The 27284-nt window shown below is 43.7% G+C and overlaps 1 protein-coding gene across 2 annotated transcripts in view; it reads left to right on the plus strand.

Annotated features, from left to right (window-relative positions):
* Positions 1–27284, plus strand: part of SEC13 (SEC13 homolog, nuclear pore and COPII coat complex component) — a 54480-nt gene that overhangs the window by 1433 nt on the left and 25763 nt on the right. The window contains exons 2-5 of one of the 2 annotated variants that reach the window (XM_060161197.1): positions 1373–1417; positions 10103–10218; positions 13193–13344; positions 13797–13930. In XM_060161197.1, coding sequence (XP_060017180.1) covers positions 1373–1417; positions 10103–10218; positions 13193–13344; positions 13797–13930 — 447 coding nt within the window. The remainder of the gene's footprint in view (positions 1–1372; positions 1418–10102; positions 10219–13192; positions 13345–13796; positions 13931–27284) is intronic. The other variant, XM_060161198.1, reaches the window with a different exon arrangement.

Genomic DNA, 27284 nt, shown 5'->3' on the forward strand with positions numbered 1-27284 from the left:
CTGTGACTTGAGCAGGTGCTTTCTATTCCCTGGGCTTCTTCATCTCCTTAGTCCATCGGACAGCTGTGATGAACTCTGCCCTTCGGCCTTCCCAGTGCACATGTGAGAGTACTTTGTGACCCGGACAGCTTGGCACACGTAGGAGATGCTTCTCCTTATCTTCCTTACTTGCCTTTGCAGACCTCGGGGGCTGCTTTGTGGGGCATCTAGACTTTGGTGAGAGAACCTATGCTTACTTGACATGTACATTTTGAACTGCTTTGCAGCCATCCTCTTTTAGTATCCACCTTTCTGAAAAGTCAGGTCAGACTCTATACCTGCAGGGCTTGTGCTGGAAAAAGATGACATGGGGGAAATGGTAAGAAATATCACTTCCAGTCTGAAACCTCCTTTTCCGTCCCTTTTCTATCCTAAGAGTTTTGAGAGAATAGTGGTTGAACAAAGTAAAGCTGTGCATTTTTGTTCATTTACTTATTCATTCAGCAGATAGTCACTGAGCTCCTTCTGGTTGCAAAGCACTGTACTGGGTGATTTGAGAGGATTCAGAACGGCCAATGACACCGACCCTGGCTCCAGGGAGCTCACCTTCTAGTTGGGAGAAGAAACAGTGTAATGTGTTGTAGACATTCAGTGTTGATATTCAGAGGAGTCCAGCCAGTTGGGGAATCTGGGAGTCTTCAAGATGGGGCAGGGGGCAGCGTAATTTGAGCTGCACCTCAGAGAATGGGTAGGAAGGTGATGACCATGGCAGCTCTGTTCCAGCCCTATAAACTGGGCTCTGTCACAGATGGTGTACCAGGGAGCAGCCTCAGGAGAATCAGTTGAATCAATTAGTGTTAAGTGTTAACCCTGTTGTGCAAAAAACTGCCTGGAACATCAGAGGCTCTGTCATCCGGGAAGGAACCCCGGCCATGGCTCCCTCAGGGTCCCTCTTCAACGTCAAATGTAGCCAGGACCGCTCATGCCGCCATCCCCCCTTCTTTGCTCATGTTTTGCCCTCTGATTGGACTGTACTTTTTTTCCCCTGTGCCACCTGGCAAATTCCTCATCATCTGAGCCGAGTTTATGTCCACCACCACCAGCCCCTCAGACTGCTATAGCACATGTTAACCACCATTAAAGTATTTATCTTGCCGTGTTGGGGTTACTTATGTGCAGGCTTCTCAGGGGCAAGAAGTACCTCTTTTGCGTGTCTGTATCTCCAGTCCCTGGCACAGTGCCTGGCACAATGAAGGCACTTAGAGTGAACATTTACTGAATGAATGAATGAATGAACAGATGCAGTCAGGAACTTTAAAAATGATAAGTGGATTCAATGAGATGATTGCATTCTAACTATCAGTGCATTTACCAACAATATCTTTGGTTCTAGGTGTCAGTAATTAACACTGTGGATACTTCCCATGAGGACATGATTGTAAGTATTCCTTTAGCACTTCCTCACATGCTGTGGACATGGGCATTTCTGTTGATCATTTATGAATCCACTGTGGCTTTGCAGCCTTTGATAGTTAGGCTGTAACCTGTTACAGATACCCCTGTAACTATAGGGGTATGGTCAGTCTCCCAGCAGTACCCTCTGAGTTGGCAGGGCTGTGATAGTCTGGTCACTGTACGGCAGGAGAAACCTGGAAACAATTTGTAGCCCAAGGTCCTCGGTCTCCTGGCCAAAAAAGTAACTGTCTCTGGGATGGGATGGAAGTGGGTGCAGAGGTTTGAATTAGTCTTCCCACCTGTATTCCTCCTGCTGTCACTTCTTAGCCCCATGGGAAAGGGAAGAAAAAAATAGGAAAATGACTCAATACAAAGGCAGAGCCAGGTAGGACTGGCACAGACAGCAGGCCAGACAGTACTCTTTGAACCAGAAGTCATTAACTCAGGGCGTTTCCTGAGAGGCAAACATAGGGTTTGGTGTAAAAGGACAGGGCTGTGAGAGAAGGTCCAGAGGTTAAAGTCTCCAGCAGCAAAGATGTGGACTCTGCTTCTTGCAGTGCAAGGAGTCCAGGTAGCCTTTGAACAGGACCCAGGTCAGTCAGCCTACAGCATTTCATCCCAGGCACCCTGCCATCACATCCTTCCCACCAGCAGTTGCTTTGGGACTTCCGAGGGGCTGCCTAGTCTCAGAATTGTATGTTCCCTGGGTGGGATCATGTGTGTTCTAGCTGTGAGACCACACCTCCTTGGACACAGCGTGGCACCTTGGGTAAGAAGATCCAGTCTGAAATCCCTAGTCAATCTCTTTTTTTTTTTTTTTTTTGAATTTTATTTTATTTATTTTTTTATACAGCAAGTTCTCATTAGTTATCCATTTTATACATATTTCTGTATACATGTCAATCCCAATCTCCCAATTCATCCCACCACCACCCCCCTGCCACCGCTTTCCCCCCTTGGTGTCCATACGTTTGTTCTCTACCCCTGTGTCTCTATTTCTGCCCTGCAAACCGGTTCATGTGTACCATTTTTCTAGGTTCCACATATATGCGGTAGTATACGATATTTGTTTTTCTTTTTCTGACTTCACTCTGTATGACAGTCCCTAGATCCATCCACGTCTCTACAGATGACCCAATTTCGTTCCTTCTTATGGCTGAGTAATATTCCGTTGTATATATGTACCACAAATTCTTTATCCATTTGTCTGTCGATGGGCATTTAGGTTGCTTCCATGACCTGGCTATTGTAAATAGTGCTGCAGTGAACATTGGGGTGCATGTATCTTTTTTTTTTTTTTTTTTTTTGCGGTACGCGGGGCTCTCACTGTTGTGGCCTCTCCCGTTGCAGAGCACAGGCTCTGGACACGCAGGCTCAGCGGCCATGGCTCACGGGCCCAGCCTCTCCACGGCATGTGGGATTTTCCTGGACCAGGGCACGAACCCGTGTCCCCTGCATCGGCAGGCGGACTCTCAACCACTGCACCACCAGGGAAGCCCTGCATGTATCTTTTCGAAATATGGTTTTCTCTGGGTATGCGCCCAGTAGTGGGATTGCTGGGTCATATGGTAATTCTATTTTTAGTTTTTTAAGGAACCTCCATACTGTTCTCCATAGTGGCTGTATCAGTTTACATTCCCACCAACAGTGCAAGAGGCTTCCCTTTTCTCCACACCCTCTCCAGCATTGGTGGTTTGTAGATTTTCTGACGATGCCCATTCTCAGTGGTGTGAGGTGATACCTCATTGTAGTTTTGATTTGCATTTCTCTAATGATTAGTGATGTTGAGCAGCTTTGCACGTGCTTCTTGGCCATCTGTATGTCTTCTTTAGAGAAATGTCTATTTAGGTCTTCTGCCCATTTTTTGGATTGGGTTGTTTGTTTTTTTAATATTGAGCTGCATGAGCTGTTTATGTATTTTGGAAATTAATCCTTTGTTGGTTCATTTGCAAATATTCTCTCCCATTCTGAGGGTTGTCTTTTTGTCTTGTTTGTAATTTCCTTTGCTATGCAAAAGCTTTGAAGTTTCATTAGGTCCTATTTGTTTATTTTTGGTTTTATTTCCATTACTCTAGGAGGTGGATCAAAAAAGATCTTGCTGTGATTTATGTCAAAGAGTGTTCTTCCTGTGTTTTCCTCTAAGAGTTTTATAGTGTCTGACCTTACATTTAGGTCTGTAATCCATATTGAGTTTATTTTTGTGAACAGTGTTAGGGAGTGTTCTGATTTCATTCTTTTACATGTAGCTGTCCAGTTTGCCCAGCAGCACTTATTGAAGAGACTGTCTTTTCTCCATTGCATATCCTTGCCTCCTTTGTCATAGATTAGTTGACCATAGGTGCGTGGGTTTCTCTCTGGGCTTTCTATCCTGTTCCATGGATCTATATTTCTGTTTTTGTGCCAGTACCATACTGTCTTGATTACTATAGCTTTGTAGTATAGTCTGAAGTCAGGGAGTCTGATTCCTCCAGCTCTGTTTTTTTCCCTCAAGACCACTTTGGCTATTCGGGGTCGTTTGTGTCTGCATACAAATTTTAAGATTTTTTTTGTTCTAGTTCTGTAAAAAATGCCATTGGTAATTTGATAGGGATTGTATTGAATCTGTAGATTGCTTTGGGTAGTATAACCATTTTCACAGTATTGATTCTTCCAATCTAAGAATATGCTATATCTTTCCATCTGTTTGTATCATCTTTAATTTCTTTCATCAGTGTCTTATAGTTTTCTGCATGCAGGTCTTTCATCTCCCTAGGTCAGTTTATTCCTAGGTATTTTATTCTTTTTGTTGCAGTGGTAAATGGGAGTGTTTCCTTAATTTCTCCTTCAGATTCCTCATCATTAGTGTGTAGGAATGCAAGAGTTTTCTGTGCATTACTTTTGTATCCTGCAACTTTACCAAATTCATTGATGAGCTCTAGTAGTTTTCTGGTGGCATCTTTAAGATTCTCTATGTATGGTATCATGTCATCTGCAAACAGTGATAGTTATACTTCTTCCTTTCCAACTGGTATTCCTTTTATTTCTTTTTCTTCTCTGATTGCCATGGCTAGGACTTCCAAAACTATGTTGAATAATAGTGGTGAGAGCGGACATCCTTGTCTTGTTCCTGATCTTAGAGGAAATGTATTCAGTTTTTCGCCATTGAGAATGATGTTTGCCGTGGGCTTGTCATATATGGCCTTCTTTATGTTGAGGTAGGTTCCCTCTATGCCCACTTTCTGGAGAGTTTTTATCATAAATGGGTGTTGAATTTGGTCAAAAGTGTTTTCTGCATCTACTGAGATGATCATATGGCATTTCTTTCTCAGTTTGTTAATATGGTGTATCACATTGATTGATTTGTGTATATTGAAGAATCCTTACATCCCTGGGATAAATCCCACTTGATCATGGTGTATGATCCTTTTAATGTGTTGTTGGATTCTGCTTGCTAGTATTTTGTTCAGGATTTTTGCATCTGTATTTGTGAGTGATATTAGTCTGTAATTTTTTTGTAGTATCTTTGTCTGGTTTTGTTATCAGGGTGATGGTGGCCTCATAGAATGAGTTTGGGAGTGTTCCTTCCTCTGCAGTTTTTTGGAAGAGTTTGAGAAGGATGGGTGTTAGCTCTTCTCTAAATGTTTGACAGAATTCACCTGTGAAGCCATCTGGTCCTGGACTTTTGTTTGTTGGAAGATTTTTTTTTTTTTTTTGCGGTATGCGGGCCTCTCACTGTTGTGGTCTCTCCCGCTGTGGAGCGCAGGCTCCAGATGCGCAGGCTCAGTGGCCATGTTTCCTTTGCCTAGCCGCTCCGCGGCATGTGGGATCTTCCCAGACCGGGGTGCGAACCTGTGTTCCCTGCATCGGCAGGTGGACTCTCAACCGCTGCGCCACCATGGAAGCCCTGTTGGAAGATTTTTAATCACAGTTTCAATTTCATTACTTGTGATTGGTCTGTTCATATTTTCTCTTTCTTCCTGGTTGAGTCTTGCAAGGTTATACCTTTCTAAGAATTTGTCCATTTCTTCCAGGCTGTCCATTTTATTGGCATAGAGTTGCTTGTAGTAGTCTCTTAGGATGCTTTGTATTTCTGTGGAGTCTGTTGTAACTTCTCCTTTTGTATTTCTAATTTTATTGATTTGAGTCCTCTCCCTCTTTTTCTTGATGAGTCTGGCTAAAGGTTTATCAATTTTATCTTATCAAAGAACCAGCTTTTAGTTTTATTGATCTTTGCTATTGTTTTCTTTGTTTCTATTTCATTTATTTCTGCTGTGATCTTTATTATTTCTTTCCTTCTACTACCTTTGGGTTTTGTTTGTTCTTCTTTCTCTGGTTCCTTTAGGTGTAAGGTTAGATTGTTTATTTGAGATGTTTGTTGTTTCTTGAGGTAGGATTGTATTGCTATAAACTTCCCTCTGAGAACTGCTTTGCTTCATCCAGTAGGTTTTGGATCCTTGTGTTTTCATTGTCATTTGTCTGTAGGTATATTTTGATTTCCTCTTTGATTTCTTCAGTGATCTCTTGGTTACTTAGTCACGTATTGTTTAGCCTCTCTGTGTTTTTGTTTTTTACATTTTTTTCCCCTGTAATTGATTTCTAATCTCATAGCATTGTGGTCAGAAAAGATGCTTGATATGATTTCAATTTTCTTAAATTTACGGAGGTTCGATTTGTGACCCAAGATGTGATCTGTCCTGGAGAATGTTCCATGTGCACTTGAGAAGAAAGTGTAATCTGCTCTTTTTGAATGGAATGTCCTATGAATATCAGTGAAATCTGTCTGATCTGTTGTGTCATTTAAAGCTTGCATTTCCTTATTAATTTTCTGTCTGGATCATCTGTCCATTGGTGTAAGTGAGGTGTTAAAGTCCCACTATTATTGTGTTACTGTCGATTTCCTCTTTTATAGCTGTTAGCAGTTGCCTTATGTATTGAGGTGCTCCTATGTTGGGTGCATATATATTTATAATTGTTATATCTTTTTCTTGGATTGATCCTTTGATCATGATGTACTGTCCTTCCTTGTCTCTTGTAACATTCTTTATTTTGAAGTCTATTTTATCTGATATGAGTATTGCTACTCCAGCTTTCTTTTGATTTCCATTTGCATGGAATATCTTTTTCCATCCCCTCACTGTCAGTCTGTACGTGTCCCTAGGTGTGAAGTGGGTCTCTTGTAGGCAGCATATATATGGGTATTGTTTTTGTAACCATTCAGTGAGCCTGTGTCTTGGTTGGAGCATTTAATCCATTCACGTTTAAGATAATTATCGATATGTATGTTCCTATGACCATTTTCTTAATTGTTGTGGGTTTGTTTTTGTAGGTCCTTTTCTTCTCTTGTGTTTCCCACTTAGAGAAGTTCCTTTAGCATTTGCTGTAGAGCTGGTTCGGTGGTGCTGTATTCTCTTAGCTCTGCTGGTCTGTAAAGCTTTTGATTTCTCTGTCGAATCTGAATGAGATCCTTGCCGGGTAGAGTAATGTTGGTTGTAGGTTGTTCCCTTTCATCACTTTAAATATGTCATGCCACTCCCTTCTTGCTTGTAGAATTTCTGCTGAGAAATCAGCTCTTAACCTTATGGAAGTTCCCTTGTATGTTATTTGTTGTTTTTCCCTTACTGCTTTCAATAATTTTTCTTTGTCTTTAATTCTTGCCAATTTGATTACTATGTGTCTTGGCAGGTGTCTCCTTGGGTTTGTCCTGCCTGGGACTCTCTGTGCTTCCTGGACTTGGGTGGCTATTTCCATTCCCATGTTAGGGAAGTTTTCAACTATAATCTCTTCAAATATTTTCTCAGGTCCTTTCTGTCTCTCTTCTCCTTCTGGGACCCCTGTCATGCTAATATTGTTGTGTTTAATGTTGTCCCAGAGGTCTCTTAGGCTGTCTTCATTTCTTTTCATTCTTTTTTCTTTATTCTGTTCTGCAGCAGTGAATTCCACCATTCTGTCTTCCAGGTCACTTATCCGTTCTTCTGCCTCAATTATTCTGCTATTGATTCCTTCTAGTGTATTTTTCATTTTAGTTATTGTATTGTTCATCTCTGTTTGTTTGTTCTTTTATTCTTCTAGGTCTTTGTTAAACATTTTCTTGCATCTTCTTCATCTTTGCCTCCCTTCTTTTTCCGAGGTCCTGGATCATCTTTTTTTTTTTTTTTGCGGTACGCGGGCCTCTCACTGCGGTGGCCTCTCCCGTTTCAGAGCTTAGTCTCCAGACGTGCAGGCTCAGCGGCAATGGTTCATGGGCCCAGCCACTCTGTGGTATGTGGGTTCCTCCCGGACCAGGGCACAAACCCGCATCCCCTGCTTTGGCAGGCGGACTCTGAATTACTGCGCCACCAGGGAAGCCCCCTGGATCATCTTTACCATCATTATTCTGAATTATTTTTCTGGAAGGTTGCCCGTCTCCACTTCATTTAGTTGATTTTCTGGGGTTTTATCCTGTTCCTTCATCTGGTACAAAGTCCTCTGCCTTTTCATCTGTCTGTCTTTCTGTGAATGTGGTTTTCTTTCCACAGCTACAGAATTGTAGTTGATCTTGTTTCTGCTGTCTGCCCTCTGGTGGATGAGGCTATCTAAGAGGCTTGTGCAAGTTTCCTGATGGGAGAGACTGGTGGTGGGTAGAGTGGTGTTGCTCTGAGCATAGCTCAATAAAACTTTAATCCACTTGTCTGCTGATGGGTAGGGCTGGGTTCTCTCCCTGTTGGTTGTTTGGCCTGAGGCGACCCAACAGTGGAACCTACCCGGCTCTTTGGTGGGGCTAATGGTGGACTCTGGGAGGGTTCACAACAAGGAATACTTCCCAGAACTTCTGCTGCCAGTGTCCTTGTCCCCACGGTGAGCCACAACCACCCCCTGCCGCTGCAGGAGACCCTCCAACACTAGCAGGTAGGTCTGATTCAGTCTCCCCTGGGGTCACGGCTCCTTCCCCTGTGTCCCCATGTGCACACTACTTTGTGTGTGCCCTCCAGGAGTGGAGTCTCTATTTCCCCCAGTCCTGTCAAAGTCCTGCAATCAAATCCCACTAGTCTTCAAAATCTGATTCTCTAGGAATTCCTCCTCTCGTTGCCGGACTCCCAGGTTGTGAAGCCTGACGTGGGGCCCAGAACCTTCACTCCAGTGGGTGGACTTCTGTGGTATAAGTGTTCTCCAGTTTGTGAGTCACCCACCCAGCAGTTATGGGATTTGATTTTATTGTGATTGCACCCCTCCTACCATCTCATTGTGGCTTCTCCTTTGTCTTTGGATGTGGGGTATCTTTGCTGGTGAGTTCCAGCGTCTTCCTGTCCGTGATTGTTCAGCAGTTAGTTGTGAATCCGGTGCTCTCGCAAGAGAGAGTGAGGGCATGTCCTTCTACTCTGCCATCTTGAACCAAACTCATAGTCAATCTCTTAACTTTTCTGAGCCAGCCCTATTTCCTCATAGCTAAGATGGGGAAAATTATGGATACGCTCCCTCTCTCTGTGGGTTCATCTTGGGGAACAGATGAGACAAAGTAGTAATGACTAACGTCTGCATGCTCACTGTGCATCACACCCCATGCTGAATACTTCTCATTTAAGCTTCATAACAACCCTCGAAGTAGATGCCATCATCAGGTCCATTTAAAGATAAGGAAACTAGGTTCAAGGGTATTAGGAAATTTTTCTAAGGTTGCACAGCAGGTAACTTGAGATAAGATTTAAATCTCTTAGGTTCTTTGCCGTGCTTCCTCCCAAAGTGTGTGATAGCACTCTGCAGGAGCAGTGCTTCAGAAAAACACTTGCAGAGAAGCTCTGTCATAGCACCTGCCCTGCCTGCCTTCCAACAAGCCGAGACCTGGAATGGTGGAGGGGGTTGGCCTCCCAAGAAGAATCAGGATGTTTTCCTTGGGTAGGGAGGTGAGGAAGGAGTGTTGAAGCAGACGAAATGATTGCTTCCCTCTGAAAGGATGTGATTGCCCCTGATGACCACAAGAGTGACAGCTAATAGTTCCTGAAACCCCCAAGGCGCAACAGTGAGGAAAGTGTCATCCATTGGAATAGGCAGGGCCAGCAAACAGGAGGGGCCAGTAAGTACAGTGAGGCAGCAGGTGGATTGGCTCAGAGGAGCCATCGCCCCGATGGAAAAGGAGCTGTGGGCAGGGCCCAGCCCTAGGTCTGGATGGCCAGGCAGCATCGATGAAGTTGGTTCATCAGTGATGGGACCAGTGACATTTAAGGCATGAGTGGAGAGTCTGGGGTAGTGGCGTGCATCATGGAGGACCTGATTGGGGCCTGCAGGCAGTCAGTGGCCTGCTTCTTTGGGTCAGCATTAGCCCTGGGTTCTGACGCTGAGCCAAACCTCCCTGGCGACCCACGGAGCCTCAGAACACAGTGGGGCGTGAGGAAGGAGGAAGAAGAAGGAAGCTAGGCAAGCTTCTCTTCTCCCATATACCCACCCTGCAGAACAGGACTGGGAAGGACTTCCCCTGTGATGTAAAGGGTCTAAAAGCACCTGGGTGTGGTTTTTCTTGTCCCTTTCAGAAGGAAATTACCTGTCAGAGAAGTGAGAACGTTGACATGCTAGCTTCCTGCCTGATAGTGATGATTCTTTGAGGTTTGATTAACTTCAGGTAGATTCTGGTCCCTACTAGACTCAGTCCTGGTGACTGCCCCCACCCTACCCCGCTCCGCCCAGCCTGCCGGCTTCCCGAGCTGTCCTCTCTTTGCAGCATGATGCCCAGATGGACTACTACGGCACCCGCCTGGCAACCTGCTCATCAGACAGGTCCGTCAAGATCTTCGACGTGCGCAACGGAGGGCAGATCCTCATCGCCGACCTCAGGGGGTGAGTGCAGCCAACCCTGGGCAAGATCTCAGAGAGTGGGCTTCTCAGACATGGCAGGAAGGGCTGAGGGCCAGATCAGAGCAGCCCGCAGTGCAGTCAGCGGAGAGGACACCTGGTCCCAGCCAGCCGGCTGCCCTCATCAGGTATCCCAGGCCGATGGAGCCAGGAGCAAATCCCAATTCTGCCGCCCAAATGCCCACTGGCAGACCTGGGGCGAGGGAGTCAGTTATAGGCTCTCAGAGCCTCCACCCACTCACCCCCAACACAGGCTGCCGCTGTCTCCACCCAGTTAGAGCTTACTTGCAACAAGCGTCCAGTGGCCACTGCTATTTTCAAGAGTGGGAAACTAACTTTTTTTTTTAAACAAGTTTAGCTACCACATGATCTAAAGTGACTCAAGGCTGGTGATCTAAGAATGTAATAGTAATGATATAAATCCCATAATTCTGCCTGTTTGCCCGTGGTAGGTACTCAGTGAATATTTGCAAACGTTTCATTTACCTTTCTCCCTGTTGACATTCTTGAGATCCTGGCTCTCAGTTTTGTGGCCGCACTCTAGTGCTTTCCCTCAGTTCACTACCTCAGGTAGATGGGGTTCTTAACCTGGGTACCATGGATCTCCAAGTGTTCTGTGGGTAGAATTCAGGAGGTGGTGAACTGGGAAAGGGAAAACATTACCTCTTTATTTTCAGTGACTGATATTTAGCATTTCCTTCAATTATGGCTATAGGCCAGGAACTACAGTAGTATTCATAGTACCTGTCACTTTGTTACCAATAGGAGTCATAGATTTTTGTTTTTAATAAATTTATTTATTTTTGGCTGCATTGGGTCTTCGTTGCTGCACGCTGGCTTTCTCTGGTTGCGGTGAGCGGGGTCTGCTCTTCATTGTGGTGCGCGGGCTTCTCATTGTGGTGGCTTCTCTTGTTGCGGAGCATGGGCTCTAGGCATGCGGGCTTCAGTAGTTGTGGCTCGTGGGCTCTGGAGCACAGGCTCAGTAGTTGTGGCGCACGGGTTTAGTTGCTCCGCAGCATGTGGGATCTTTCTGGACGAGGGCTCGAACCCGTGTCCCCTGCATTGGCAGGCGGATCCTTAACCACTGGGCCACTAGGGAAGACCGTCACAGATATTTTTATATCACATTACAGTTGTTGTAGCTTTCTCAAAACAGCATTTATGCTCATCACTACCTTGAAGTTAGAATGGTTATTAGACTTGCCACTAGAGTTTGTTACTTAAAGCGTTAACAAAGAAGCACACGTATCACTAATAACATAAATTGTTCTTTAACGTTTTGATAACTGTATATCAGTATAATTGGGTTTTCTTTATAATCCTAGCTCTATGTATTTTTTTTTTTTTTTTTTTTTTTTGCGGTACGCGGGCCTCTCACTGTTGTGGCCTCTCCCGTTGCGGAGCACAGGCTCCGGACACGCAGGCTCAGCGGCCATGGCTCACTGGCCCAGCCGCTCCATGACATGTGGGATCTTCCCGGACCGGGACACGAACCCGTGTCCCCTGCATCGGCAGGCGGAGTCTCAACCACTGCGCCACCAGGGAAGCCCTAGCTCTATGTATTTTATCCATTATTCTGAGAAGGGACCATAACGTTCACCAGACTGCACAGGAGAAGTTAAGAATTGCTGACAAGTGGGTGTTCAGTACATGTTTGTGAATAGGTTAAAACAGACATAGCTAAGTCAGTAGCCGTTTCAGGAGATAGGCCTAGAAGTTCCACCTCTTCCTGAGTGTCAGGAGTCAAGTGACTCAGGAGCCAGATGCCGCCTTCCCTGCTCAGCAGCCCGTGGCTGAGCGGAGAGCTCTGAGGGCGAGGCCTGGCTGCCATCTGGGCATCATGCTGCAAAGAGAGGATAGCTCGGGAAGCCGGCAGGCTGGGCGGAGGGGGGTGGGGTGGGGGCAGTCACCAGGACTGAGTCTGCTGTCACTCGGTCCTCTGCTCTGCGTTTTTCTTCTGCTCTAAGTATGAAAAGTATTGGAGGGTAATAAATTCAGGCCCCCATTCTTTGTTCCCTCAGTTAAAGTTACGCTAGTTGTAGGACGTTTGCGTCTACAAGAGTTTCATTAGCAGCTCCTTTGTAGAGACTGGGGTTGGACCACTGTCCCAGCTGGAGGGAGGAGAACTCTGAGTGTCAGCAGTCCCGGGGTGGATGGGGGAGCAGGGAGCAGCACCAGAGCTAGCAGTCGTCAAGCTTGTGTTTTCTCCTTTTCTTGTACCAAGCACTGTTGTAAGCTCTTTATTGAGTTATCACAAACATTTCCCTCATGACCACCATATGAAAGAAGTCTTGTTGACACCTCTATTAAGAAACAAAGCCAAAGAGAGGATATGGCCCTGGCCTAAAGTCAAGCAACAAGTGAGTGTGGAATAGGCGTGAAAGAGCCTGTCCCATCCCCTCTGTGCCATCCACCTCCGTGTGCTGGGTGCCCCCCGTTCTGAGGGACGGCCCCAGTACAGAGCCTGGCACAGGGTACGTGCTCAGACAGTGAACGCACAGAGATGGGAAGAGAAGAGAGAGACATGCCTGTTGATAAAGTTAAAAGAGTAGTGGCAGGTATCAAAATGAAATAGTTACTGCCTCCGCAAGAAGGTGACTGTCTGGGAAGATGAGGAGTGATTCATCTACAGATATATTCTGAGCACTTGTGGGGGTAAACGCTGGATCTGTTGGTGACTGTGCTGATGACAGTACATGTAGGCTATGCTGGCCACCATCTGGGGTAGGTGAGGACTCTGCCGTGTCGGGACAGAGGGGCTGACTCGCCTTCGGCCTCAGGGTCCTCATTGCCCAATGACGGTCCCTTTTGGAGTGACATTATACACGGCTCTCCTTTTTGAAATTTTTAGGCAGTTCTGTCCTGAGAAGCCATTCACTTCTGTCCAAAGTAGTGGCTGGCAGAGCACTGTGGGTTCCTTTGGCCCATTTGAGCAACCTCTGACCCTCTCCCCTTGCAGTCATGAGGGTCCTGTGTGGCAAGTGGCCTGGGCCCACCCCATGTATGGCAATGTCCTGGCATCCTGCTCCTATGACCGCAAAGTCATTATCTGGAAAGAGGAAAATGGCACCTGGGAGAAGACGCATGAGCACACGGGACACGACTCCTCAGGTACACTGAGTGTGGCAGGAGAGGGCGGCGGGCAGAGGGGCCCTGGGGGAGAGGGGGAGGCCTCTGTCTTGGCTAACCCTTGGCTTTCCCCTTGTGATGCTCGTCGTTTGTCCCCTGGGCTTTGGTTGCTTTTCTGTTACTCTTTCCACAGCTGAGGTAAGGCCTTAAGACCTAAAGCCAATCCAAAGCAAAATGAGAAAAGCAAAGACAACATAGCGAGATTTTTGTTTTTTTAAGGTTTATTCATTTCAAGTACTGGCCTTGTTCTCAGATTATGAGATAGGCTTTAGTTTATGATGATATTAGTAGTGATGGGTTTTTTAAATCTCCTTAATTGACAAAATTACAACCTCCTCCTGGTGATCCCTACAATTTTTTTTTTTTAGAAATTTAGTAAAACAGTAAGTCTCAGAACTGAAAGTCTGCTCACTGTTCCTCCCTCCTTCCTGCAGTAAACTCTGTGTGCTGGGCCCCCCATGACTACGGCCTGATCCTAGCTTGTGGGAGCTCAGATGGAGCCATCTCTCTGCTGACTTACACCGGGTTGGGCCAATGGGAAGTGAAGAAGATCAACAATGCTCACACTGTAAGTCACACCCTTCCTGTGTATAGGGGGTAGCTCTGTGACCTTGCCTCGTGTCCCCTGTTCACTCCTTAGAGCGTGGCAGGAACAGTGTCACTGCTGTGCGGTGGGCCAGGGGAGGGGGCTGCTGATCAGACATGCTTGGGAGAGCAGCTCTGAGCCTCTCTGCTTTGAAGCCAGACAGGCTGCATCCAGGGAGGCCAGGCTGCACCAGCCTCATTCAGCCCACGGCAGGGTTGGCACTGGTTCCTCCAAGTCGGGGAGGGCCAGGGCACTGGCAAGGTGGCAGCAGTAGGCTGCCTCACTGCCACCCTTGCTATGGACACCTCAAGTTGACATGGCCTGCAGTGGTCATTGGGACCCCTGGAATTGAGTGGTGTTAAAAATCATCATAGGGGGCTTTCCTGGTGGCGCAGTGATGGAGAGTCCGCCTGCCGATGCAGGGGACATGGGTTCGTGCCCTGGTCCAGGAAGATCCCGCATGCCGCGGAGTGGCTGGGCCCATGAGCCATGGCTGCTGAGCCTGCGCGTCCGGAGCCTGTGCTCCGCAACGGGAGAGGCCACAGCAGTGAGAGGGCCACGTACCGCAAAAAAAAAAAAAAAAATAGGAATTTAGTTCTCTACTTATAGTCATTGGACATTAAGTTTAAAACAGTCAAGAAAGCACAGTGGGGCTTCCTTGGTGGCGCAGTGGTTACGAATCCACCTGCTGATGCAGGGGACACGAGTTCGAGCCCTCATCAAGGAAGATCCCACATGCTATGGAGCAGCTAAGCCCCGTGCGCCACAACTACTGAGCCTGCACTCGAGAGCCCGCGAGCCACAACTGCTGAGCCCGTGCACCACAACTGCTGAAGCCCGCACGCCTAGAGCCCATGCTCTGCAACAAGAGAAGCCATTGCAATGAGAAGCCCACACACCACAATGAAGAATAGCCCCCACTTGCCGCAACTAGAGAGAGCCCGCATGCAGCAACAAAGACCCAACGCAGCCAAAAATAAAGTAAATTTAAAAAAAGAAAGCAAGCAAGCACGGTGGACAGTGAGGGGAAATCTCACATTTCTTGAGCGTCTATTGTATGTCATGTAATCCTCTCAAATGTTTGTGAATGAAAGAAAAAATAACAAATGTACAGATTTGCAAGGTCACCAGTCCTGTTCTCATTTTATGATTAGGTAAGTGAGGCTTAGAAAAAGTAAGTGACTTAGAGAAGGTACTGTGCTGAGGTTAGAATCCTGGAATCCATCTACCTTCTGTCTACACAGCAGTCCAGCTTTCATGGCCCCAGCACTTCTGAAAACTATGCAGATGGAAGTCAGCAGCCCCAAGTTTGACGCTGTACTTACTTCTGCAGTTCTCAAATTCATGGGGTCCATAGCCCGCCCAGCCTTCAAGGCCCCAGGAGCCTGTCTCAGGGTCTTGTTACTTGGGACCCTGTGATCCCCATCTGCTGACTAACTTGCAAAACTGAACAGGCTGAGAGGCTTCTGGGAAGATGGTGGGGAATGGCAACATAGTGCTTGAGTCTTTTCCAGTCTTTGCGTAGAAACCAGCAGAGCAACTAGGTAGCAAAACCAAAACCTCCTGAACAGCAGTTAACAACAAAATTGGGTAGCAAGGTATTTCCACAAACTCCAAAATACAAGCAGAGAGCAGTGGACCACCGACAGCCGCAAGACTGTGAGGTATTGGCATCCGAGCAGGAGGAAGAAGTAATGCGATGCCTTCCACCACACCTGAGGAGTACCCCCAGAAGAGCCAACAGGTGTTCACTGGAAAGCATTGCTGGCCAGTTGGCAAACAGCAGCAGGAATTTTGTACTTTTGTTTGTAACTTTTTTTAAAAGTAAGATAAAATTCACATATCATAAAATTCACCCTTTTTTAAAAGTATACAGTTCTGTAGTTTTTAATATACTCACGAAGTTGTACAACTCTCACTGCTAGTATCCAGATCTTTTTCATCACCCGAAAAGAAACCCCATTAGCAGTCACTGTCCACCCCACCCTACCCCTAGCCCCAAGCAATGCTAATCTGCCTTCTGTCTGTATGGACTTGCCTATTCTGGACATTTCCTGTGAATGGAGTTATACAGTATGTGGTCTTTTGTGACTGACTTCTTTCACGTAGCATGTTTTCAAGGTTCATCCATATCATAGCATATATCGGTGCTTCATGCCTTCTTATGGCTGAATAATATTCCATTGTGTGAATATACACATTTTATTTTGCCATTCATCAGTTAGTGATCATTTTCAGCTATTATGAATAATGCTCCTACAAACATTTGTGTGTCCGTTTTTGTGTTTTGAACTTTCTTGGGAGTAAAATTGCCAAGTCATGGAATCTCTGTGTTTAACTTTTTGAAGTACTGCTAACTGTTATCCAAATTAACTGCACCATTTTACATTCCTGCCAGCAGTGTATGAGGATTTCAGTTTCGCCACATCCTTGCCAACACTTGTTGTCTTTTTTTTTTTCTTTTTGTCTTCTTTTTGATGATAGCCATCCAAGTGGGTGTGAAGTAGTACCTTATTGTGGTTTTGATTTGCATTTCTCCAATGACTAATGGTGTTGGGCATCTTTTCACGTGCTTATTGGCTATTTGTATCTCCTTTGGAGAACTGACATGGGGCCTGGGGGTTGCATGACCTCATACCAGGTGAGCGCAGGGGGCCCACCAAAAGAGAGACTAAAGGGACTTGGAGAAATCGGACCCTCATGACCCACTGGGCTTGCTTCCACAATAGTGCCTCTTGTGAGCAGAGGGACACAGAGCCAGAGGGGGACACACACTAAAAGGAAAGAGAGGATATAGACCAGAGTGGGGGAGAGGAACAGAGCCATGAAATCCCAGAAGCAAGCTGTCACATTTGTTACTACTACACAAAAACAGACACTTCTGAACTTAGAAAGGCTTTCCTGAACCTCATTTGATCAGGAAAACTAATTTCACTTAAAAATAACAAAGAAGGGCTTCCCTGGTGGTACAGTGGTTGAGAGTCTGCCTGCCGATGCAGGGGACACGGGTTCATGCCCCGGTCCGGGAAGATCCCACATGCCGCGGAGTGGCTGGGCCCGTGAGCCATGGCCGCTGAGCCTGCGCGTCCGGAGCTTGTGCTCCGCAACGGGAGAGGCCACAACAGTGAGAGGCCCACGTACCGCAAAAAAAGAAAAAAGAAGTATTTGAGGTGAAATCTCAGAAGTTTTCCTTTAAGAAAGTTTTTTCGTTTAAGAAAAAATGAATATGCAGAATAACATTCTCACGGGCAGTGAAAGAAAGACATGCCCACAAAAACAACCAGTTGTCACCCGCTATTTCCAGTCAAGCTAAGAGAGTTTTTTTAAATAACATAAGACATTTAAAAATAGCATAAATCAAAATTTGAAAGACTCAGAAAAAATGAGGTGACAGAACTCAGGAAAGAGTTAGAAATTAAAAATTATTTCATAAATAAAGACTAAACTAGAAGGAATACCAGAGCAAATAAACACAACAGATAATGCCTTAAGAGAAATAGTGTGAAAAAGGGAAAAAAGAAATAAAAAGATTTTGACAAAAAGTGAAGACAAGCAGAGATCAAATGTGAATATTAGGTGTCCAGAAGAAGAAAACAGAACAAATACTAAAAACTGATTCAAGAAAACTACCTTAAAATTTACAAACCATATTTGAAACTACATATTGAGAGAGCGTACCCTATACTTAAGACTGTCAACCCAGAATCACCAGCAAAAAGGCCTAAGTATAGTGAAATTACTGGCCTTAAAGGAAAAAAAAAAAAAGTCCTTTGGGCATCTAGGCAAAAGGAGCCATGTAACTTACAAGGGAAACAACTGGATTATCTGGCTTTTCAACAGCAATGATCTGTGCATGAGAAAGTGGAGAACACATTTACAATACTCAAGGTAAGAATGTGTGAGGCAAGGATTTATAACTAGCGAAGCTGACTTTCAAGTTCACACAAAGACTTAAATACCAAAGTTCATAGCAACTTTAATAGCCAAAACCTGGAAATAATCCAAATGAGTATGAACAGGTGAATGGGTCAACAAATTGTGGTATATCCGTACTACAGAAATGCTACCTCGCAATAAAAAGAAATGACTATTGATAAACACGAGATAAATGAATTTTAAAATAATTATGCTGACTGGAAAAAAATCAGACAATGTACATACTGTGATTTCATAGTATGGAAAAGCAAACTGTAGTGACAGCAGATCAGTGGTTGCTGAGCGTAGGGAGGTGGGCAGCACAGATGGATTGCAAAGGGATCCCGGGAAACTTGGGGATGATGTGTTCATTCTCTTCTTTACCAGTAATTATCTTTCTAATCACTTCTTTTTTTTAATTGAGGTATTAACTAATCACTTCTTTTTTTTCTTGAGGTATTAACTAGTCACCAAGCTGTACATCACATCCCTATGACTTACTTATTTTATAACTGAAAGTTTGTATCCATTCAGCCAGTCTGTGTCTTTTGGTTGGAGCATTTAATCTGCTTATGTTTGAGGTAATTACTGATATGTATGTTCTTATTGCCATTTTGCTAATTGTTGTGGATTTGTTTTTGTAGGTCTTTTTTCTCCCCGTCCTCCTTTGGTTTTCTCTTGTGATTTGATGACTAACTTTAGTGTTGCGTTTGGATTCCTTTTTCTTTTTTGTGTGTGTATATCTATTGTAGATTTTCAGTTTGTGGTTACCATGAGGTTTTGATATAGCAGTCTATATATAAACAAGGTTGTTTTAAGTTGCTGGTCTTTTCATTTTAAATGCATTTCCAGTATCCTGCATTTGCCCTCTCCTCTTCTCATGATTGCTGGTTTTGATGTCATATTTGTGTGCGAATGATTTCCTACCTTTACTGTATGTTTGCCTTTACCGGTGAGCTTTTCTATTCGTAATTTTCCTGTTTCTAGTTGTGGCCTTTTTTTCCTGCACCTAGAGAAGTTCCTCTACCATTTGTTGCAAAGCTGTCTGGTGGTGCTGAAACCTCTTAGCTTTTGCTTGTCAGTAAAGCTTGTGATTTCTCCATCGAATCTGAATGAGAGCCTTGCTGGGTACAGTATTCTTGGTTGTAGGATCTTCCCTTTCATCACTTTAAATATACTGTGCCACTCCCTTCTGGCCTGCAGGGTTTCTGCTTAAAAATCAGCTGATAACCTTATGGGAATTCCCCTTGTGTGTTATTTTTTTTTCCTTGTTGCTTGTAATATTTTCTCTGTCTTTAATTTTTGTCATTTTGATTATTATGTGTCTCAGCCTGTTCCTCCTTGGGTTTATTCTGCCTGGGACTCTGCACTTCCTGCACTTGGGTGACTGTTTCCTTTCCCATGTTAGGGAAGTCTTCAGCTATTATCTCTTCAAATATTTGCTCAGGTCCTTTCTCTCTCTTCTCCTTCTGGGACTCCCATAATATGAATGTTGCTGCATTTAATGTTGTGGCAGAGGTCTCTTAGACTGTCTTCATTTCTTTTCATTCTTTTTTCTTTATTCTGTTCCGTGGCAGTGATTTCCACCATTTCGTCTTCCAGCTCACTTAACCGTTCTTCTGCCTCACTTATTCTGCTATTGATTCCTTCTAGTTTATTTTTCATTTCAGTTATTGTATTTTTCATCTCTCTTTGTCCTTTAGATCTTCTAGCCCTTTATTAAACATTTCTTGTATCTTCTCAGTCTGTGCCTCCATTCTTTTTCCAAGATCTTGGATCATCTTTACTATCAGTACTCTGAATTCTTTTTTGGGTGTATTGCCTATCTCCAGTTCACTTAGTTGTTGTTCTGGGGGTTTATCTTGTTCCTTTGTCTGGGACATATTCCTCTGCCGTCTCATTTTGTCTAACTTTCTGTGATTGCGTTTTCTGTTCTGCAGGCTGCAGGTTTGTAGTTCTTCCTGCTTCTGGTGGATGAGGCTGGTCTGAGAGGCTTCTGCAGGCTTCTTGATGGGAGGGACTGGTGGACGGAACTGGGTCTTGTACTTCTGGTGGGCAGGGCCGGCTGTGGGCTCAGGAAGATTTTAGGCAGCCTGTATGCTGATGGGTGGGGCTGTGTTCCCGCCCTGTTGGTTGTTTAGCCTGAGGCGTCCTGGCACCGGAGCCTATAGGCTGTTATAACTGAAAGGTTGTACCTTTTGACTTCTTTCACCCATTTTGCCCATCCCTCATCCCCACTTCTGGAAACCACCAATCTGTTCTTTGTATCCATGAGCTTGGGGGTTTTTATTAATTTCACATGTAAGTGAGATCATACAGTTTTTGTCTTTTTCTTTCTGACTTATTTCACTTAGCATTATGCCCTCAAGGACCATCCATGTTGTTGCAGATGGTAAGATTTCATTCTTTTTTTATGGCTGAATAATATTCCTGTGTGTGTGTGTACACACCCCACCTATTTATCCATTCATCCACTGATGGACACTTAGCTTGTTTGCATATCTTGGCTATTATAAATAATGCTGCAGTGAGGATGGGGGAGTGCAGATATATTTTGAATTAAGGGGGTTTTGTTGGGTTTTTATTTGGTTTTTGGTATTAATAGCCAGAAGTGGAATTGCTGGGTCATAAGATAGTTCTCTTTTTCATTTTTTGAGGATCCTCCATACTGTTTTGCATAGTGGCTGCACCAATTTACATTCTCACCAACTGTGCACAAAGAGGTTCCCTTTTCTCCACACTTGCTGTTTCTTGTCTGTTTGATAATAGCTATTCTTTTTTTTTAACATCTTTATTGGAGTATAATTGCTTTACAATGGTGTGTTAGTTTCTGCTTTACAACAAAATGAATCAGTTATATATATATACATATGTTCCCATATCTCTTCCCTCTTGCGTCTCCCTCCCTCCCACCCTCCCTATCCCACCCCTCCAGGCGATCACAAAGCACCGAGCTGATCTCCCTGTGCTATGCGGCTGCTTCCCACTAGCTAACTACCTTACGTTTGGTAGTGTATATATGTCCATGCCTCTCTCTCGCTTTGTCACAGCTTACCCTTCCCCCTCCCCATATCCTCAAGTCCATTCTTTAGTAGGTCTGTGTCTTTATTCCTGTCTTACCCCTATGTTCTTCATGACATTGTTTTCTTAAATTCCATATATATGTGTTAGCATATGGTATTTGTCTCTCTCTTTCTGATTTACTTCACTCTGTATGACAGACTCCAGGTCTATCCACCTCATTACAAATAGCTCAATTTTGTTTCTTTTTATGGCTGAGTAATATTCCATTGTATATATGTGCCACATCTTCTTTATCCATTCATCTGATGATGGACACTTAGGTTGTTTCCATCTCTGGGCTATTGTAAATAGAGCTGCAATGAACATTTTGGTATATGACTCTTTTTGAATTATGGTTTTCTCAGGGTATATGCCCAGTAGTGGGATTGCTGGGTCATATGGTAGTTCTATTTGTAGTTTTTTAAGGAACCTCCATACTGTTCTCCACAGTGGCTGTATCAATTTACATTCCCACCAACAGTACAAGAGGGTTACCTTTTCTCCACACCCTTTCCAGAATTTATTGTTTGTAGATTTTTTGATGATGGCCATTCTGACTGGTATGAGATGATATCTCATTGTAGTTTTGATTTGCATTTCTCTAATGACTAATGATGTTGAGCATTCTTTCATGTTTGTTGGCAGTCTGTATATCTTCTTTGGAGAAATGTCTATTTAGGTCTTCTGCCGATTTCTGGATTGGGTTGGTTGTTTTTTTGTTATTAAGCTGCATGAGCTGCTTATAAATTTTGGAGATTAGTCCTTTGTCAGTTGCTTCATTTGCAAATATTTTCTCCCATTCTGAGGGTTGTCTTTTGGTCTTGTTTATGGTTTCCTTTGCTGTGCAAAAGCTTTGAAGTTTCATTAGGTCCCATTTGTGTATTTTTGTTTTTATTTCCATTTCTCTAGGAGGTGGGTCAAAAAGGATCTTGCTGTGATTTATGTCATAGAGTGTCCTGCCTATGTTTTCCTCTAAGAGTTTGATAGTTTCTGGCCTTACATTTAGGTCTTTAATCCATTTTGAGCTTGTTTTTGTGTATGGTATTAGGGAGTGTTCTAATTTCATACTTTTACATGTACCTGTCCAGTTTTCCCAGCACCACTTATCGAAGAGGCTGTCCTTTCTCCACTGTACATTCCTGCCTCCTTTATCAAAGATAAGGTGACGGTATGTGCGTGGGTTTATCTCTGGGCTTTCTATCCTGTTCCATTGAATTATCTTTATGTTTTTGTGCCAGTACCATACTGTCTTGATTACTGTAGCTTTGTAGTATAGTCTGAAGTCAGGGAGCCTGATTCCTCCAGCTCCGTTTTTCGTTCTCAAGATTGCTTTGGCTATTTGGGGTCTTTTGTGTTTCCATACAAATTGTGAAATTTTTTGTTCTAGTTCTGTGAAAAATGCCAGTGGTAGTTTGATAGGGATTGCATTGAATCTGTAGATTGCTTTGGGTAGTTAGAGCCATTTTCACAGTATTGATTCTTCCAATCCAAGAACATGGTATATCTCTCCATCTATTTGTATCATCTTTAATTTCTTTCATCAGTGTCTTATAATTTTCTGCATACAGGTCTTTTGTCTCCTTAGGTAGGTTTATTCCTAGATATTTTATTCTTTTTGTTGCAGTGGTAAATGGGAGTGTTTTCTTGATTTCACTTTCAGATTTTTCATCATTAGTGTATAGGAATGCCAGAGATTTCTGTGCATTAATTTTGTATCCTGCTATTTTACCAAATTTATTGATTAGCTCTAGCAGTTTTCTGGTAGCATGTTTAGGATTCTCTATGTATAGTATCATGTCATCTGCAAACAGTGACAGCTTTACTTCTTCTTTTCCGATTTGGATTCCTTTTATTTCCTTTTCTTCTCTGATTGCTGTGGCTAAAACTTCCAAAACTATGTTGAATAAGAGTGGTGAGAGTGGGCAACCTTGTCTTGTTCCTGATCTTAGTGGAAATGCTTTCAGTCTTTCACCATTGAGGACGATGTTGGCTGTGGGTTTGTCATATATGGCCTTTATTATGTTGAGGAAAGTTCCCTCTATGCCTACTTTCTGCAGGATTTTTAAATGGGTGTTGAATTTTGTCGAAAGCTTTCTCTGCATCTATTGAGATGATCATATGGTTTTTCTCCTTCAGTTTGTTAATATGGTGTATCACGTTGATTGATTTGCGTATATCGAAGAATCCTTGCATTCCTGGAATAAACCCCACTTGATCATGGTGTATGATCCGTTTAATGTGCTGTTGTATTCTGTTTGCTGGTATTTTGTTGAGGATTTTTGCATCTATGTTCATCAGTGATATTGGCCTCTAGTTTTCTTTCTTTGTGACATCCTTGTTTGGTTTTGGTATCAGGGTGATGGTGGCCTTGTAGAATGAGTTCGGGAGTGTTCCTCCCTCTGCTATATTTTGGAAGAGTTTGAGAAGGGTAGGTGTTAGCTCTTCTCTAAATGTTTGATAGAATTCACCTGTGAAGCCATCTGGTCCTGGGCTTTTGTTTGTTGGAAGATTTTTAATCACAGTTTCAATTTCAGTGCTTGTGATTGGTCTGTTCATATTTTCTCTTTCTTCCTGATTCAGTCTTGGCAGATTGTGCATTTCTAAGAATTTGTCCATTTCCTCCAGGTTGTCCATTTTATTCGCATAGAGTTGCTTGTAGTAATCTCTCATGATCTTTTGTATTTCTGCAGTGTCAGTTGTTACTTCTCCTTTTTCATTTCTAATTCTGTTGAGTCTTCTCCCTTTTTTTCTTGATGAGTCTGGCTAATGGTTTGTCAATTTTGTTTATCTTCTCAAAGAACCAGCTTTTAGTTTTACTGATCTTTGCTATCGTTTCCTTCATTTCTTTTTCATTTATTTCTGATCTGATCTTTATGATTTCTTTCCTTCTGCGAACTTTGGGGTTTTTTTTGTTCTTCTTTCTCTAATTGCTTTAGGTGCAAGTTTAGGTTGTTTATTCGAGATGTTTCCTGTTTCTTAAGGTAGGATAGTATTGCTATAAACTTCCTTCTTAGAACTGCTTTTGCTGCATCCCATAGATTTTGGGTCGTCGTGTCTCCATTGTCATTTGTTTCTAGGTATTTTTTAATTTCCTTTTTGATTTCTTCAGTGATCACTTTGTTATTAAGTAGTGTATTGTTTAGCCTCCATGTGTTTGTATTTTTTACAGATCTTTTCCTGTAATTGATATCTAGTCTCATAGCGTTGTGGTTGGAAAAGATACTTGATACAATTTCGATTTTCTTAAATTTACCAAGGCTTGATTTGTGACCCAAGATATGATCTATCCTGGAGAATGTTCAATGAGCACTAGAGAAAAATGTGTATTCTGTTGTTTTTGGGTGGAATGTCCTATAAATATCAATTAATTCCATCTTGTTTAATGTATCATTTAAAGCTTGTGTTTCCTTATTTATTTTCATTTTGGATGATCTGTCCATTGGTGAAAGTGGAGTGTTAAAGTCCCCTACTATGAATGTGTTACTGTCGATTTCCCCTTTTATGGCTGTTAGTATTTGCCTTATGTATTGAGGTGCTCCTATGTTGGGTGCATAAATATTTACAATTGTTATATCTTCTTCTTGTTTTGATCCCTTGATCATTATGTAGTGTCCTTCTTTGTCTCTTGTAATAGTCTTTATTTTAAAGTCTATTTTGTCTGATATGAGAATTGCTACTCTAGCTTTCTTTTGGTTTCCATTTGCATGAAATATCTTTTTCCATCTCCTTACTTTCAGTCTGTATGTGTCTCTAGGTCTGAAGTGGGTCTCTTGTAGACAGCAAATATATGGGTCTTGTTTTTGTATCCATTCAGCCAACCTGTGTCTTTTGATGGGAGCGTTTAGTCCATTTACATTTAAGGTAATTATCGAGATGTATGTTCCTATTCCCATTTTCTTAATTGTTTTGGGTTTGTTATTGTAGGTCTTTTCCTCCTCTTGTGTTTCTTGCCTAGAGAAGTTCCTTTAGCAGTTGTTGTAGAGCTGGTTTGGTAGTGCTGAACTCTCTCAGCTTTTGCTTGTCTGTAAAGGTTTTAATTTCTCCATCAAATCTGAATGAGATCCTTGCTGGGTAGAGTAATCTTGGTTGCAGGTTTTTCTCCTTCATCACTTTAAATATGTCCTGCCAGTCCCTTCTGGCTTGCAGAGTTTCTGCTGAAAGATAAGCTGTTAACTTTATGGGGATTCCTTTGTGTGTTATTTGTTGTTTTTCCCTTGCTGCTTTTTTTTTTTTGCGGTACACGGGCCTCTCACTGTTGTGGCCTCTCCCGCCGCGGAGCACAGGCTCCGGACGCGCAGGCCCAGCGGCCATGGCTCACGGGCCCAGCCGCTCCGCAGCACGTGGGATCCTCCCGGACAGGGGCACGAACCCGCGTCCCCTGCATCGGCAGGCGGACTCCCAACCACTGCGCCACCAGGGAAGCCCCCCCTTGCTGCTTTTAATATGTTTTCTTTGTATTTAATTTTTGACAGTTTGATTAATATGTGTCTTGGCATGTTTCTCCTTGGATTTATCCTGTATGGGACTCTCTGTGCTTCCTGGACTTGATTAACTATTTCCTTTCCCATATTAGGGAAGTTTTCAACTATAATCTCTTCAAATATTTTCTCAGTCCCTTTCTTTTTCTCTTCTTCTTCTGGAACCCCTATAATTCGAATGTTGGTGCGTTTAACGTTGTCCCAGAGGTCTCTGAGACTGTCCTCAGTTCTTTTCATTCTTTTTTCTTTATTCTGCTCTGCAGTAGTTATTTCCACTATTTTATCTTCCAGGTCACTTATCCGTTCTTCTGCCTCAGTTATTCTGCTATTGACCCCTTCTAGAGTATTTTTCATTTCATTTATCGTGTTGTTCATCATTGCTTGTTTCATCTTTAGTTCTTTTAGGTCCTTGTTAAATGTTTCTTGCATTTTGTCTATTCTATTTCCAAGATTCTAGATCATCTTTACTATCATTATTCTGAATTCTTTTTCAGGTAGACTGCCTATTTCCTCTTCATTTGTTAGGTCTGATGGGTTTTTATCTTGCTCCTTCATCTGCTGTGTGTTTTTCTGTCTTCTCATTTTGCTTATCTTACTGTGTTTGGGGTCTCCTTTTTGCAGGCTGCAGGTTCGTAGTTCCCGTTGTTTTTGGTGTCGGTCGCCAGTGGCTAAGGTTGGTTCAGTGGGTTATGTAGGCTTCCTGGTGGAGGGGACTAGTGCCTGTGTTCTGGTGTATGAGGCTGGATCTTGTCTTTCTGGTGGGCAGGTCCACGTCTGGTGCTGTGTTTTGGGTTGTCTGTGGGCTTATGATTTTAGGCAGCCTCTCTGCTAATGTGTGGGGTTGTGTTCCTGTCTTGCTAGTTGTTTGGCATAGGATGTTCAGCACTGTAGCTTGCTGATCGTTGAGTGAAGCTGGGTGCTGGTGTTGAGATGGAGATCTCTGGGAGATTTTCACCGCTTGATATTATATGGAGCTGCGAGGTCTCTTGTGGACCAGTGTCCTGAAGTTGGCTCTCCCACCTCAGAGGCACAGCATGACTCCTGGCTGCAGCACCGAGCCTTTCATCCACACGGCTCAGAATAAAAGGGAGAAAAAATAGAATTAGTAGAAGAAATAAAGAAAGGAAGGAAGGAGGGATGGAGGGAGGGAGGAGGGAGGGAAGGAAGAAAAAAAGAAAGAAGATAAAGTAAGATAAAATAAAGTAAGATAAAATATAATAAAGTTATTAAAATAAAAAGTAATTATTAAGAGAAAAAAAAACAGACGGATAGAGCCCTAGGACAAATGGTGGAAGCAAAGCTATACAGACAAAATCTCACATAGAAGCATACACACTCACAAAAAGAGGAAAAGGGGAAAATATCATAAATCTTGCTCTCAAAGTCCACCTCCTCGATTTGGGATGATTCGTTGTCTATTCATGTATTCCACAGATGCAGGGTACAGCAAATTGATTGTGGAGCTTTAATCCGCTGTTTCTGAGGCTGCTGGGAGAGATTTCCCTTTCTCTTCTTTGTTCTCACAGCTCCCAGGGGCTCAGCTTTGGATTTGGTCCCGCCTCTGCTGTAGGTCGCTGGAGGGCGTCTGTTCTTTGCTCAGACAGGGTGGGGTTAAAGGAGCAGCTGATTCAGGGGCTCTGGCTCACTCAGGCTGGGGGGAGGGAGGGGCACGGAGTGCGGGGCGAGCCTGTGGCCGCAGAAGCCAGCGTGACGTTGCACCAGCCTGAGGCGCGCCGTGCATTCTCCTGTGGGAGTTGTCCCTGGTTCCCGGGACCCTGGCAGTGGCGGGCTGCACAGGCTCCCCAGAAGGGGTGCGTGGATAGTGACCTGTGTTCACACACAGGCTTTTTGGTGGTGGCAGCAGCAGCCTTAGCGTCTCA

Source organism: Lagenorhynchus albirostris, chromosome 10, assembly GCF_949774975.1.
Source record: "Lagenorhynchus albirostris chromosome 10, mLagAlb1.1, whole genome shotgun sequence".
Taxonomy (NCBI): domain Eukaryota; kingdom Metazoa; phylum Chordata; class Mammalia; order Artiodactyla; family Delphinidae; genus Lagenorhynchus; species Lagenorhynchus albirostris.